Source organism: Schistosoma mansoni (assembly GCF_000237925.1).
Source record: "Schistosoma mansoni, WGS project CABG00000000 data, supercontig 0166, strain Puerto Rico, whole genome shotgun sequence".
Taxonomy (NCBI): Eukaryota; Metazoa; Platyhelminthes; class Trematoda; order Strigeidida; family Schistosomatidae; genus Schistosoma; species Schistosoma mansoni.
The window spans coordinates 449,863-467,634 of record NW_017386054.1 but is presented as its reverse complement, the minus strand read 5'-3'; the positions used below and the strand labels follow the sequence as shown (position 1 = coordinate 467,634).

Below are 17,772 nucleotides of genomic sequence, written 5' to 3'. Positions count from 1 at the left end.
ATGAAATAGAATACAGAATTCCAAGCTACGCTAGACTGGTAATTTTTGCAAAACATTGATAGTGTGGTTTTGTCATATGGTAGGTGGTATGGGTGTAAAATGTGTATTATCAATAGTGATGTTTTATGTCTATAAAGTGAATATGATAAATATAATATAGCGTAACCGATAAACTTGTGTTGTCATGATTATTAACGACATCACATTGGATCAATCAATCGTCTTCCTGAAGACATAACTTTCAATGACTGCCTTAGATATACGTGAATTAACACCATTTTACTTACCAAACTAGAATATCTCAATCTGATCCCAATGGAAGTATATAGTTTTTAAGAGCTTTACAATAGATCTTTGAATTGGATCAATAAATGATGAATAATAGTTCTCGAGAAAGCAAAAATTACAATGAATATAGAGTTACAAATTTTCAAACTGGTTTTTCATATGATTAACAAAAGTTGGAAATCACTAGTCATTTTGTGACCCCAAACATTTTTATTCTCGATTAATCTTGGTCGTTAACTGATCAGTCAAGCTATTTTGGTTGAGCATGCAGTGAATAAATGACAGTTTTAATTCTATGATGTATCCACTGAGTTGGCTGTCTGCTCATTATATCTTGAAGTAAATTAATTATATTTAAAGTATTTTAATATAGACAAACAGTTACCAGAAAACTATGTAAACCAAATATTATTTAGTCAGAAAACCGATATACCAGGATTTAAGTGTTTAGTATAATGATCATTTCAGAAAAAAACTAGAAATTATTCACAGATTCAAAAACAGTGTACTTGAAGAAAACAAAAAGTTTAGGTACTTAGTATGACAGTGTGGAGATTGTTGAACTTCAATGAAACCATGAATCCAAATTAGACCAAAACTGAAAACCTGGGAGCACTGGACGGCTGTTTCATCCTAGCATGGAACTCTTCAGCAATGAGCATCCACGATCCCATTAGTGAGATTAACTTACATCAGTTGATGATTTCAATGAAATAGTTTAAGTGTAATACAAAAAGTCTAGGCGGCATGTAAAATTTTGTGTTCAATGTTAACGCTGATTTTTCACAACGAATTGATATCATCGTATTTACAACGTTCTAAAGTTGGCTGAGCTGTTTGAGACTATGATAAAACAACTGTCCAATACAATCTAGTATTTAACTATTCGCTCTATGACGTTGGTTCATGAATTTTCGAATTACAACAATGATTAATTCTATATATAAATAATATATATTGTAATATCCAAATGATATTACAAATATATTATTTATTTATAACAATCTACCCAATGCTTAATTTATTCAAAATTATCAAATGATTAATTCTGTTTGTTATTGGATATGTGAGATTGGTTTAGATGCTTTTTTAAAAGCAAATTGAACACTGAGTATTTTGTAGATACACAACAACCAATTACAAGCTTGTATAACACCATATAAGACAAATTGATTATACAATGAGCTTACGAAAAGTGATAATTGAATGCACAAGATCATAGTAGGTAGAAGAGTGTACAAAATCAGGACGTTCAATTACGTAAACGTCCAAAACTAAAGAAACTACAGTGTAAAATACGAAAGGGAAAATGAATAATACGTTAATGTATTTGTATTTTTCATTCTCAATACATTATTTAGCCAGAATGAAAACAATTTATAGAATTGAGTGAAGATTGACAGTCGGTAATTTTGTGATGTGATACCATATTTTTTATTGATTGACGTGATCTATTGTTCCTTATCAAATTTAACCATCTCAGTCTATCATATAACCATGCTGACGAGTGTCGATTAGCACGAAACCAGAGTTGATTATCTCCGATCATCTAACATTCTGAGGTAGAGATCATACCTGCAATTTAGTTATGCTATCTCTACCCATCAATACTTTGTAATCGTGCAGTACAGGGAAACTTTCATATTCTTTTATAAAGCCTGCCTTACATAAAATCTGTTGTATATTACTCATAATGTATCTGTGAAGTCTCGTTTACACAACAGAACATATACAGTAGTCAACATTCAATATTTCCTAAGATTTGGAAAATCATGAAATCAAATATGTTTATGTTTTTAAAAAACAGAAATTTTCAGACGAAAAGACAAAACATTGTAGCAAGTAAAAGCAAAGAGGATTGCGCGAAGAAAATCCAATTCATGAACTCAATTATTAAAACAAATTATTCTTTACATTAAAATCGATCAAATACAGAACGAACAGTCAGAAAATATGTGGAATCGTTTGAAGACATTTCTTCAAAAATCTTATATATATATATATATATATATATATACAATAAATCAAAAACTTGGCAAATACCATTAGTATTAAACTTAAGTTTTAAAAATTTATCGAAAATGAATAAATATCAAATGAGTTTTAATTATTAGTCTTTGAAATCTTATAAATGTGAATATAACTGTACATATAGATTATAAGTATTATACCAACTAAATATGATATAAGGTAAATGGTCAACTAACTAGAGCCAGGCCAAACAAGAAGTTTAGTGGCAAGCAACTATAAGCATTAAAGTAAGACTGGAATGTCAAACTAATCAACAAGATCTGAGAAGTAGTAGTAGAAGAAGAAGAAGAAAAGTTAAAAATGAGCATGAGCTGACAATGAATAAATAAGTTGTACCCACCACGAGCCTATCGTGTACTGAACTTAGGTTAACTTCAGGACTATTATATTTATTTTAATTGAAATATTAAACCTAATCTCAACTTCAGATAGTCGTCAGTTTTAAAACATATAAGTAGTGCTGAGAATTTAAGAACAGACGTTTTCATCAACTTGTATATTCTTCATTAGGACCGAAATTAAGCATTCAAATGACTAACATCAGGCCCTATTTACAGTCAAATGCAATCACACAGAAAACAATAAAAATATGGAGGAAACAACACAGAGAATATATAAGAAAGCAAATCTAGAACAACATTCGTTTTAGATTGTTTTCCTTTCCGACGAAACCTATATATAGAACAAAATCTAGTTATGTTAACCATGAACACCTAACAGTCTCAGAAAGTACTGGTCAAAATCTATATAACATACACAAACAATAAATCTTGTGATCCTTCTTTCTTCCCTCTCAATCATAATAAATAAACACCCCTGTCATACAACATTAATCACAAACTCTTTACAAATTAATTGTTAATGTGCTTACACATTATTTTATGTACATCTAAATCTACTAATAAAATGATTTAGTAAGAAAAATTCAAAAACACTGTTTTTTTATAAATGTTGATGCAGAGAATGGTGATGATGATTGCATGTAATCAGTGTACCCCAAACAACATTCTATACAAGAAAATGTTGAAATGAAAATAATAATAATAAAGCAATGACAAGTTAAAGTACACAGAGATTTTGATATTTCTTCTTCTACTCTATTTTTCTTTTATAAAACCGAAAAATATATAAAATGGGAGTTAATAGTAGTAATAATAATAGTAATGGTATTCATGAAAAGATTTTAGACAATCAGACACTGTTGTAGAATGCTTCATTTTTATTCTTCCCAGTGTAGACAAGAACGGAACAACAGATTTTATATGTCATTTAGAATAGATGTATATATTGGTAGATTTCTATGTATATATGTGTGTATATATTGAAGCATAACTAAACAAGACAATGAAAAGATGTAAAGTGTGAAGTGGGAATAAGGATATATATATTCTATTCACAAAACACTGGCCTATTGATTATTCTTGTTTTTCAAACTCTGTTAACCTCATTTTTCTTGTAATGCAATGGGTTTTTTTCTCTTAAAAACAATGTAGATTCAATTGTGTATACGGTGTGTGTGTGTGAACCTGAGTGATTAATATGTTATATATATATGTAAAGATCAATCAATTTCCAATTGTTGAAAGTGCAGATTTTCTTTAAATCTACCCTTTAAAAAACGAATGGATGATTCAACTAAATGTCTGTTAAACTTTAATATTTCTTAAATTCACTTAGTATTGTTTGTTTGAATCTTCCCATTGATGCTTAGGACTGCAACTGGTCAGTCTCTTATTGGCATATGTGAATACTGTGCGTATTGCCTCGATTTCTTATTTTAATAATAATAATAATAACAGTAATAATATATAGATTCTATATCTAATCCAATTTTCAATAGTAGTTTACCAACTGGGAAAATTTAATTAAACACGTAACATGTAAATTGCTTCCCATTTGAAAATTTCCAAAAGATATTAAAAGACAATGGTGAAATGATGTTGAAGAAAATAAAAGGCATATTTCACTTTATTACTGAAATTATATTCATTTTTAATAATTTATGACGATATCATCTAATAGATTGAAAAAGGTCAAACCAGTTCATGCTCAATAGTGATTAAGTTAAGTAAGTAGGATACACGAAACAAGCTGATCGATCCTATTTAGACGATAATTCATTAATTTTAAAAGACTAAGATACATTTAAACTGTCTATTTGAGACTACTAATATGAAGAAATGAAGTGAAGTATAAAATTACTCTACAAAAGGTATAACTTGCTGACAAGTACCAATTAGCACAAAATCTAGTTACAGGATGTCTTGTTGACTACCACTAACTAAGCATAGTAGTAATTAAAATGATGTGACATTATCATGTAATAGATGAAATAAAACTGTTTTGAAAATACTGGATTTATTTTTATATACGAGGCTGAACAGAAATGGTAATCTTAGACACTGGTAATGAGAAAGTGGACAACACAATATGGTGTCGTGTTAGGATTCAGCTTTTCTCAACTTTTCCTTATGAAAACTGAACGACTGTATTTTTATTCATGTTGGTTATCTGTAAGTAGGAAACATTTATGGAATTTAACTCTGCTATATAATCAATTCACATGACGTAGCAGGAAATGAAGAGAAACTTTTTAGACGGGACTATAGTTTGTAGACAATCTTTGAGCGACGCCAAAGTCACCTTCAGAATGTCCACGTACCAACTAGGACCAAATGAGCGTTATAAACCTGTGTGGGGAATTAGAATTGTGATTTAGAGTTGATAGTTAGGGTTATGAATCAGACTTAGGGTTTTCAACACGAAATGAAATCAGCTACAATGCCAAAACTCCATTTAGCCAAATGGACGAATTAATTTCGCGCCAAAATCCAAGACCAGTTATTTTACATCTGATTGGTTCGTTCATGAATTTGTGTCGCCGCTTTTTATACAATGTGAGTAGGTTTGTTTCTCATAATAGGCAAGTGCAAGCCCAGAACATGTTGGAAAAACATTAGTTGTCACAGGTTTAGAGGTAGATAATTTGTCAAGATTTGTTCAATTTCAAATTAATTTTCCTCAGTATTAGATAAAATAGTCGTCTATGCATACATTGTGCTTGCCACAACACCCGATAGTCCTAAGGTTCGCAATTACAAGTGAATCTATCAGTATGGACTACACAAAAACTCTAAAGATGAAAATAACTGTCTGATGATACTTAAATTTTAAAGATTTCTCAACTAATAATATCAGTTAATGAAAAAAAACAATTTTCAAATGTTTGTGGGATAAACCAAAATCAAGTTTTTACTACTCAATGCATTATTCATTCAACATTTTACTAGTAATTTACAAATTCTAATTTACAGAGACTCAACTATTTCAATTCACTTTAACAATTCAAACAATCTAAAGAATGAATTTGTATGTGTTTAGTTACCAAACTGTACTTCAATGACTAATTCGTATTTCGAATAAACTAATCGGGATAATAAGTTAGTCACCCAGTAGACTCAAAGAAAATTAAATAAATGCTGTCAGCAAACAGAAATTATGGTGGTAACGAGGAATAAAAGTTTAAAGAAGAGAATTTTAGAGGAAAAGAGAAAGTGATAAGAAAGAATTAGAATTAGTAGAATGACAATAATAGTAATAATGGTAATAATAATAATAGTCAAAATAAGAAACCTTATTAGGGATATATCAACATATATACACACGCACACATGGATTATATTCTACATCTATAAATCAATTTAAAAAAATCTGGAAACGGATTTATAATGTTGAAAAAAAAATTCGCAATTTTTGTTTAAACACAAAAATGACAATTGGTGAAATTTTACTTCAATTGTATACAAAAAAAGAGAAATAAAATAAAACAACAAACATTTGTTCATTTTCCTTAAAAATCCAATTCCAATAAAATCATTACGAAATGAAAATAGGAATCAATACTGTTTTAATTTTTCCAGATCAAGTTGATAACCAGAAAGTTAGAAATTTACATGAAAAAGAGAATGGAACAATCTGATTCTGATTAAAGAGAGATAGACAGAAATGTGAGATCTATATATTTTCTGTCAAAAATGGATCAAATTAGATAAGATCTGTTAGGATGTAACCAAAAGGAATTTTTAGATTCATTAAAGACAGAATAGTAATAATAATGAGTATTATTATTTCTATGATCATTACTGCCGTTGTTAATGAAAATTATTAGACATTAGGAATGTAGAAATAATTCTCAGTATCAATTGTTCATCGTTTATATATACACATGTATATACAAAATTTTTTAAACAAAGAATATTTATGCAAATTTGAGTTTAAATTGATATCATGAATGGATCAATGTTAGACCATAATTGAAAACCTGGAATCACTGGATGGGCGTTTCGTCCTAGTATGGGACTCCTCAAAAGTGTTCGTCACGATCACGCACGCGGGACTCGAACCAAGGACCTTCGGTCTCGCTCGCGAAGTTACACATCAACACTGTCGGATGCCAGCTCAGTGGTCTAGAGGTCAAATGTTAGTGAGCGAGACAAAAGGTCCTTGGTTCGAGTTCGGTGTGCGAGATCGTGATGAACACTTTTGAGGAGTCCCATACTAGTACGAAACGCTCATCCAGTGATTCCAGGTTTTCCATGGTGGTCTAACATTGATCCATTCACAAAATCAATCTAAACCCAACAATCACCGCAACCCTATGTTGATAAATTTGAATTTGACGGAAATAACTGTTCTGTGCATAATGATGATACCGGTCGGTTAGTCAGCCATAATCAATCTAGAAATTGGTATATGAATTGCATCGGTTTAGTTTTCCATACTACATTACGACATAAATATCTCAGAGTGGTAGAAATAGTACCAGCAACGGTAAGAGCTGAGAAAATTAAGTTCAGGCAATATGGTTCGAGAGGAAAGGATGAATTTCCAGAATAAAAAAAAACAAGAATATTATGAAACTCAGGCTCTAAGGGAAGACAAACAATGAATGCATCTGTGGAATCGTAACCGATTCTGAGCCATGTCATCCAAAGTCTGTTACTAATGGTTTCGATAATCCCTCGACCTACAGCAAAATTGTTTGAACCTACATTCGCCGCACAATTTAACGGTCAATAACTTTATGAACTGATGTCCCTAGCTTTCTCCCATGTTACTTCCCCTCTAGCCAAGTTTACGAGCCACGGTAGGTAGTGATTAGGCATAGGTAATATACGTTCCAGTTGCTTCAGTCGATCAAGATGATACTGGTGACCAATAATCATAAATCTAAGATTGGAAACAGAATGTTGCTGACTGTATATTTAGTTTTTTTCGGCTCACTTAGTCAATAAGTTTTATAAACTTGTGTTACAAGTTTTTGGTATTAACTCTTGGTAATGTTAACTGAACTAAATTGACTGACTTTACTTGACATATAAGCTTCTCAAGTGTAGATACCTTGAAATGAACATGTGGCTTTCTAGACTACATATAAGGACCTAATGGCAAATAAATGTATTTTAAATTGATAAGTTTCAAGTTGGTAATTTAATACATATACTTTGGATGTGATTTTATTCATCGACTGATATCAGATGAAAAATTTCTGAAAATTAAAAAGTTTTCAACAGTTGTTTGTTTTAATCTGAAAGTCTTTTAAGATAGACACTCATAACCATGGCAAAGGACTGAGTCCAGAACCTTCAGCTTAGAGACGATCATGATACTTGTAAGCTATTGGGTCAGGATTTCCAACTTTAGTAAATATATGATATTATAAAATCCTCATTCTATGTCAATGGTGATTCAGTGTCATACCACTTTAATATGTTTGGACTAATATCACTTGATGAAAGAGATTACTTCTAAATAATACACAAATCTGTACGAAACTATTTTACTACACAAATGTAATTATCGGTATCACATTTTGTCCACTTATGTAAACGTAAGTGAAATAAGCTTTCATCTCATATGGTTACTAAACAGTGTGAAAAATAAACAATCGCCATCAAAGATATTATCCTCAAGATAACTTTTACTGTTTTCAACAATACTACATAAAGACTAGAGTTTTTCCTTGAAATGTAAGAACTATTATTAAATTATCTATAGGTAAGTTTATACAAGAGAGTTTGTAATTTAATTCAAAGAATATTAACATATGAACTTTCCAAAGCACTTATTTGTACTAACGACGTAATTATAGTATTTCCTGTTAAACAAGTGAAGTTTTAAGTACTAGTTTCAAGACTAGCCTAAACTAATTTTTCATTTTGTTGTTGGTATTTTAATTATGGTGTTTTTTTATTTAGAACGGGATTATTAACCCGTAAATTCCATTTCGTCATTGATTAATCGGAGTTGAAAACTCGTCGACACATTTTAGATGCTTTCATGTAATTTTAACAATTATCCAATTAAAGAGAATGATAAGAATTGAACAAAAACATAATTTATTGTTCACTACTTAATTGACTGACATAATTTTTTTAAAATCATTAATTAGAGCTTTTCTAAATTACTAGTTTGTAATGGATAAAAAGAAATTTTGAAGTTAACTCGGTGTACATTTTCGTACAATAAAAAATTCATGGTAGAAAAATAGAACAAAAAAGGGAAAAATTACAATTCATTAAAATATTCACTTGTAACTATGGGTTTTTCATCACATATGTCGACTCGATCTTAAAGAAAAAGCTAATAGCTATTAGAAATTAAATATTATTTAAACAAGTCTATTTCCCACAATCACAGCATATTTTCTTATATGGGTTTTGTTTGAGACAAACTGAGACATTGAATAATAAAGATAAGTTTATATTATTGGAAACATAAAGTTGGTACATATTTCAACAAAACTTAACTATAACAAAAAAGCACAACCCACTAACTGAATACAAGAATATATACTAGACAGTATGAAATATTTAAGTACGAAAATCAAATCAAATTGACAAGATTTTGATAAAACAACCGAAATGCTGATAAATTAGTGTACGAATCAATCTAAAATAAAAGCATAGAATTTTATCTCTATATTCAGTTGTGAATCTATACGGGGGACACCGAGTGTGCAATCTTGGGGTTAGAGGCGGAGCAATAGATGAAAGTGGCAAAAGAGTTTGTGAATTAGCCCGTCTTAATCGACTGAGGTGGTTGGGAAATATATAATAGGTACCTAGCTACGATCAACCTCAATAAGCGATGATGACTAGTGTGGGAAAAGGTTGGGGGAAAGCTAAGGGGCTCCAAACTAAGAAGTGATACCATACCATGAAGTTATTGACTATTGAGAGAAGTCGCCTTAGTAGGTGCAAACTATCTGGTTGAAATCCGCGCGATTATCGTAACCGGTGTTAGGAGAAGTTAAATGAAATGTCTCAGAGCCAGTTGTGATGGAATGAGTGCATTCACCTTTTGTCTTATACTACTTATGCTTTTCATTTCGCGAATTCATTCTTTCCTCTCGAATAATATTGTCTATGCCTAGCCTTATTTCTATTATCACTGATACTGTTACTACTTCTACTACTCTGGCATTTTCTTGAAAATTCCATTTCACTGCGGAACAGTGATGTGGCAAATTGAACCGATACATATACATTCCATTTTCTATGTTGCTTACGACTGACATATTGGCTCTATGCCCCAAGGTCATTAGATTATATAATTAGGCAATCATATCATGTAACGGATCAGTGTTATTATCCATTTAACGAAACGCTAAAAACCGAAGCGGGAACCTAACTTATAAATGAAGTTAAATAAACTAACACCAGATTCCGAGTAGAAATTTATTCAAATAAAATCGATTGTTATGTTACTCGATTAATGTAGACTAAACTGAATTATCTTATATTTAATGAATAATATAAGACTCAATGAAACAAACAATAACTAATGCAAGGCTGATGGAAATTTAAACATCAGCCCACTACTACAAACTTTAGTGGAACAAATTTATAATAATTTTTTTACAAGTTGTACTATAAAGAGTAAATGAAGTAATTTTAAATGCCTGTTCTACAGCTAGTGACATATAGTACATGTAAATATTAATAAGAAAAACAAAGTAAATGTAGAAAATACAACACATAATGAAAACGTAATCAAAGAATGATGGGTATTAATAATATTAGTATTACTGTGATTGTTAACATGTATGTATGAATCAGATGGATATGGATTTCAGGGTCAGTTGTCGATAAATAACTTCAGTTAAAAAAATACACCTGACATCGAACAGAAATGCATATATATATATATATATATATATATATATATATATATATATATATATATATATATATATAAAGATTACGGCAGTTAAATGAATGGGATTAATATCCCATAAATCACAGAGGTATTAAAAAAGAATACTAGTCACAGAGACGAATTCCGCATTTTAAATTATCGATAGAAAAATAGGTAGGAATGAAGAACACTAGTTTATGATGACTTTGACAGTTACAGTGGATGTAAACCATGACTAATAACAGTTATTAAACTAATTGAATATGATTTAGCTAAGTAGCTTACACAACTATCGGCTTAAAAACTTGCAAGCTTATTTAATTTGTAGTCGTTTATGCAACACTGACTTTAAACGCAGTATAAGCGGCTAATTAACACCTAAGCTTACTGAGTTATAGGTCAATTAGAAGTAATCAATTTCAAAATTTTTAGTTGGCAATACTGGTCGAAGTCCATCAATAAAATGTTTGATTAGAATTGTTAGCTCAGTTAGTGTATTTTCTGTTAGATACCAGAATGAAATTCTACCTCTATAAATTATGAACTAAGTGAAACTTGTCGACAAGGGTATATTCAATTCTAAGAAAACCGATTTCTCGTCTGAGATTCAGTCGGCGACAGTTATATGATTACATTCATGCACTTTCTAGAACATGGAAATTCCACTATTGTATCAATTTTGGATTATAAGTCAAAATACTACTAAGTTTTTTATACTTTTTTCTGTTATAAATAAGTTTATTATTCGGTTACCGGTAAATGTGCAAGGAAATAAACATTAACTAAAACTCTACCTAAGCTGTACATTCGGATTTACAGTTGTTTGATAAAGGTATAATTTTATAAGAGAATAGGAATAGATTACATCGTAAAGTGATCCGAGATTTTAAATATCAAAAAGACGTTGCATCATGATCGAGACGTTAGGAAAAGGAATAATTTACGGTTCAGAAATATCAGATAATCATTCACTTAACAAATACGAAATGAAAGGTTTTTTTGTTTTATTCAGTAACACGATGGTTAGTTTCCTTACGTCATTTCTTGAGATAGTGGTATATATACAAAAATTCCTATTGAGTATTTAAAAACAAAAAGGAATTAGGGTAAGCGATCGTTTCCGATAACTCCTTCATCAGGCTCTATACTTATTAATTTAAAGTTATTACGATTATGGTATAACAGAAAAAAAATTGAACTTAAATGAGTCCATGTTGGCGCAAGATTACGCTAACTTGGTGTAGCAGAAGCAATTAGAATTCATTCAAAGAAACTCAACTTATGTATACAAAACATGATACATACAATCTCTGTTTACTTTAGTCCACAAAAGGATCATTTTATTCTTAGTTCTAACTGTATCCTTTCTCTCTTTATTATGATTTGTACCCCCGGCAAAAACATTTTCTTATCCGTAACAGTTGGATTTCAACTCAGTGGTCTAAAGGTTAAGTATCTGCGAAGGTCTTGAGTTCTATTCCAGGTTGCAGAGTCGTGGATAAGCACTGATAAGGAGTCCATACTAATATGAAACAACTTGCCAGTACCTCCACATTTTCATTGGTTGTCTGAAATCGGTTCATACCTTCGACGAAATTCAACTATCTCATTCTGACTTTATTCATACATTCATCTTTCCTTATTTTACATGATACTCTTATTCATAATTACTTTTAGTATTGTTATTATTAACACCACAGCAACCACACCGAAACATTTCCTATTTTGTATTTACCTGTGTTTAGATTACTATTTCAACTTATTGATTAAAGCTCATAAGATTAATTAATGCACATAATTTTATGTATGACCTTGACTGAACATAATAAATGACGTTATTTTATTTTGTTAGTAATTTGTAGTATCTGAGGCTAATTCGATATGAAATTTATAATTTTCAATTTATAACATGAATTAATTCAACTTCAATAATTTGTCTTTTGTATCATCATCATAATAATAATAACTTTCAATTTAAAACTGTAGAGCCTGATGAAGAAGTTGTCGAGAACGATCACTCGCTCTCATACTCTTTGTTCTTAACTAGTGACATATATGAATACTTCTTTCATATATTATTGTCCTGTTAATATGTATAAAATATAAACCAGTAACGAAATATATGAATAAGAAGAATTTAATATCAACCAATGTCAATCTCGTTTAAAACTTTGTAAACATTTACAAAGTTGTATTTATCCATTTCTTTTAATCCTCAAAATTGTACAATGCGGTAGACTGTAAATTATGTTAAATGGTTGAAGGTAGTCGACAGGATACCTTGGAGCTAGGTTTCGTAACAGTTGGAATCCGTCAGTAAGGTATATTGGTAACATCTCGAGGGGACTAGTACTCTCTCTGGTATATTCGAGCCCGAGTTAGCCAGAGTTATGGTTTGAGACGTTATAATTATTATTTCTTGATGGAAGAAGTATGCTGGTCGGCGGCCTATGCTCCATTGGGAGTAACAGGCGTAAGTAAAAGTAAGTAAGTGATGGAAGAAGTATATTTCATGGACTGACAATACAAAAAATTCAGGTAATCGGTTGGTTCATAGGTTGAAATGTTCAGAAATAATTCTCTTTCCAGACAGATTTATCCAGGTGATATTCTCGAAGTAGGAATATATATTTAAAAATTTTTACCAGGGGTGCCACCACTATGAAGTAAATTAGAGAAAAGTTAGTTTTTAGTGTATAATGAATAGTTCAATTACTGATAGGATAGTTGATGTGAACTGATCACCAGACTATGATAATATGTAACCAGCAAATTTGACCATTATTTTAAAAGGAAATACATTTTCGGAAAAAAGTATTAGGGATTTTAACTTATCTTTCTTTAGAAAGGTAAGACATCTTATTAATTAACAACTTTTTTCAAAAGAAAAGTAATTCATAGAAACATTTACCTGTGATAAAAGAACTTCTGGACTAAGATAATCTGGTGTTCCAACAGCTGCATCACAGTGAATTAATGAAGTTTCCGGATCAACACGTATAGCAGTACCGAAATCAGCTAATTTTAAATGACCACCAGCATCTAGTAATAAATTGTCTGGTTTTAAGTCACGATGAATAAATCCCATTGCATGTAAATCAATCAAAGCAAGAATCGTTTCAGCTGCATAAAATCGACAAGCTGCTTCTGACATGAACTCCACTTCATCCATCCAACTGACAAGATTACCACCGGGAACATATTCCATAACCATATATAAATTTTTTAAATCCTATATATTTGAAGGAGAAAAATAGATGATAACAAAAATAATTTATTTGTTCAAACATATAAACACTGGTGAAAATGAACACTAAAACATATGAGCCACACAACATTAAATTTGTGTGTGGGCTGAGATACTATCCAAGTGCCTAAGCCGAAGCAGGTGATTACCATAGGCGTCCGCTCCTTGACTTCGTTTTGATTGGTTAGTGTTGTCTTGTCTTTATAAACCACTCAGCCTAGAGAAAACAACTCGACCAAAATCATCAGCTTGAGCTAAAAGTCTTTTCCAGCATCCGCATAACTTCTGTTCCAAACTAAAATAACAATCTACAACCAGCAAGTGATATGACCATGTATTAATGAAAAGAAGTGAATTCAGAGATTAACATGGATTAGCACTCTAGCTATCCAACATCATCAATATGTTTGGTCAAACTTTACTCTAAATGTTAAGCTAATACAGATTAACACCCAGTAAAATGGAGATCAAGTGGGTACATTATTAGGTATTTAATTCTGATATCTTACTCTGACCCTTAATCAAGAGGTTGCAAAGTGACTGTTCTATTTCTGTGAATGGGATTTTCATACAATCCGTTTCTTAAATGTTTGTGCAGATAAATGGCAGATCAAGCTTTCATTTTCTGTATCAGGAATGACTGAATACTGAACAGATTATTTAATATGTGGTACGACTAGAGTATAAGAAAGCAGGTTGAATTTCATCTCAGTGAACTAGTTGTTTGCATGTTTGCTGTTCACTAAATGTTTGAAAACTTTGAACAGTATTCAAGGCCATTGTTAGTTGCAAATACTGAAAACAATGTTTGTCTTCGATTTGTTGAACAGAATTAAACCCTAAAATTAATATTTAGCAACTGTTTCGCGAAGAGACTACTTAATATATTGAGCACCTCATATAAACGTATATCAAGTAGATTGAAAGAATAACCAATTATTTTTCTTGTCACAAAAATAGCTGTAGTGTTAGATAGAGACATTCAGTTTGCTTATTCCTCATTATTACCATATATTGACAATACTATCGAATGATATCTGGAGGAAATGTGTGGTTTGTGTGAGAGATTGACTATAATGGGGAATACGATTTTGTTTTGAGTTTATGAAGGATGTTCATACTTCGTGTTCTCGAGAGGGAACTACACATCTATGTGTTTATATATGGTATTTACAAATTAAAGATGCCTAACCAATGTAATCAGTGCAATTATATAATATAAAACAACTATCATTAAATGAATCAATGAAAAATGATGAGGATTGGTTAGACTGTTTGATTGAAGGTTTTCGACAGCATCCTGGAGGTGGTCTCGATCAATAACTTAAATTGCTTTTGATCATTATCAAAATAAATATCACTATTAAAAGTAGCATATAAGTAAAAATAACTACAAATTACTTGATAAGCATAATATAATTGTACAATCCATGGACTTTCACCATGGGACATAATTTCTTTTTCAGCCCAATAATCTGTGTGTTGTGCAAGCATTCGAGATTTCTTTAATACTTTCATCGCACATACACGACCTGTTGTAATTTCACGAACAAGTTGAACACGACCAAATGCACCGTGGCCTAATGAACTGATAAATGAAAAATCTTCCGGTTTACGACGATATGACTGTAAACATACTGCCACATTAAGAAATCTTGAATGAAAAGAAAAAACGAAAGAAATTATGAGGATATATAAATGACCAAATTTGTTCTGACCATAATCCACGCCAATACAATGGTCATTTATTTTATTTTTACATAAGAGCTGTATACACATGTCTTTCATCACTTACTACAACTTGAACACATTTCATATCAAATAGCTCATATTCACATACCCAAAAGACCATATCTAACTCACTTATGAAAGAAGGTTCAGCAATTTTAAATATGAAAAATTAGTCGAAAATGTCTTTTGATTTAAAGATGACATATATGAAAGATTTACATAAGTTAGGAGAATTCATTGTAAACCGAAAAGTACAAGATAGAGATTTTTTACTGACAGGAAATCTAAATATAGAATAAAAAGTCGTTCCATGCTACTTGTTTGTCAATTTTTCCCCAATTAAGATTGATATATTAGGAAAATTATCTTTTAAAATGTTAATCATCTTATATCAAAGTTATTCCCTTATTCTTAGTACTTCTGAAGAATCGATCAATGTAAAAAGAATAATTAACTTAAACTGAAATCAACCGAAAACATGAAACCGATGAACATTTAGTCCACATTTAATTTAAAATAACTTAGGAGTATGAAACTTTTATCCATCTCCGCTACTACAATCATAAGCAATTGATAGGAGTTAGAAATGTAAACCAATGAATCTAGACCAAAAAGTCTGAAGAAAAAGCATTTGTTGAAACGCCTGAAGGTCCTGAGTTCGATAGCTGGCGAGGTCGTACATTCTCATTGCTGGAGGCTACTTTACTAAAACAAAACACTTGTCCTCTGCCTTCAAGTTTTAAATATTTCACTAGCTGAAATCTGTTCGTGATGTAAACTATAAAACAGAGATAAATAATTATTGAATTGGAATTCAATGTTAAACATGTTTCAAATACAGTCTAATTTATGACACAGATACTGCTTCTCAGTAACTATTTTTGAAATGCATGATTTATCAATGTGTTGACATTTTTGACTAAATTCATCAGTCATTAATGACATGCATACACAGAAACCATGATTTCTACTATGTTAATCCCCACCAATATGACAATATGTTGTTCTGTAAATAGAACTGTAATTTTGTACATGCAACTTGAACTAAGAGAGAATATTTCAAATTTCCATAAAAACACCAGATTATGCAATTATTTAGACTAGAATACAAAAAACAAGTAAAATAATAATAAAAAACTTGTGAACAAAAGTAAGGTTTGTAAACAAAGCGTTACACACTTTTCACTATGGTTCACGAAATACTAAATATGATTGCTTGAACACTATGATCTATATGACATGAGATAGATTAAACTTAATCAGATCTATTTTTTAATGTTAATGTTATTAGTTAATTTCAATCCATCGTTTGGTTTATTAGCCAATCTTACTGTTTAGATTTATAGTAATGCGAACCAAGTTAGTGCCTAATCAGTTTTTACATTGTTATATCGGCCATTTTTAAATGCTAGTTAGGCAGGCCACAACAATGTTAATGCAGCATTTCCCTAAGGTAGTTGAGAAAATATATCACTGATGTAAGAAAGGAAACCGAAATCACTATTAATTCTAAATTACCGTAAGAGTTAATAGCGATCATAAGCGTTACTCTTCCACTTCGACCAAACAAAACAATCAGGTTTTATGTGTTATCCTTTAGATGTTCAACGACATTGCTCACAACATTTCCCGACATTATTTCAGAATACTTTCTAGCAAAAGCGATCCATTTGTTTAGGATCTAGATTTCTTATTATCAGACTGGGAGTTTCGAACGTACTCCATTATGTGTGAGTCGACGTCAGATAGTAGGGAAATTTAACCAACCCTGATTGGATAAGGTTTAATTTGCATTACCTATGGGTTAGACACGGTATCTGTATGCATATTAAAGAGGAAATTTTATCTATTTCTGTTACGTTCTCTTATTAACTAACGCAGAATACGATATACAACTAACGGCACTCGAACGTATAGAACCCCACAGTCGCAAATTAGAAGTGATTGTTGGGTAAAAATCAAAAATATGAAGAAAAACATGTGTATCTATAGTTGTTAGCTTTGGTTATAACACCATTAAAATTCAGCCGATACACAAGGAGGCAAGTTACGCTACGATTCAATCACAGCATGCTACGTTGATATTCCAGAAAGCTCCAGCGGGTCCTGATTGGGTGGAAACTTTTTGGTTCCTTTAGAACCTCTGAAGGATCCATCGTGTTTCTCGAAATTCTTCCCAACAATTTCATTTTATGACCATGAAGCACGGCCTTTAGTCAATTACTGAAGAAGTTGGATGACGTGACTGGAAATCGGTAAGAATACTTCAGATGCAT

General features: G+C 31.0%; 1 protein-coding gene across 1 annotated transcript in view; it reads right to left on the bottom strand.

The window, feature by feature from the left end:
* Smp_151140 (serine/threonine kinase) overlaps window positions 1-17,772 on the bottom strand; it is a gene marked incomplete at both ends in the record, with an annotated part of 104,597 nt that overhangs the window by 85,729 nt on the left and 1,096 nt on the right. Inside the window, 2 exons of the mRNA XM_018797464.1 lie at window positions 13,430-13,750; window positions 15,167-15,419. Of these exons, the coding sequence (XP_018646797.1) occupies window positions 13,430-13,750; window positions 15,167-15,419 (574 nt within the window). The remainder of the gene's footprint in view (window positions 1-13,429; window positions 13,751-15,166; window positions 15,420-17,772) is intronic.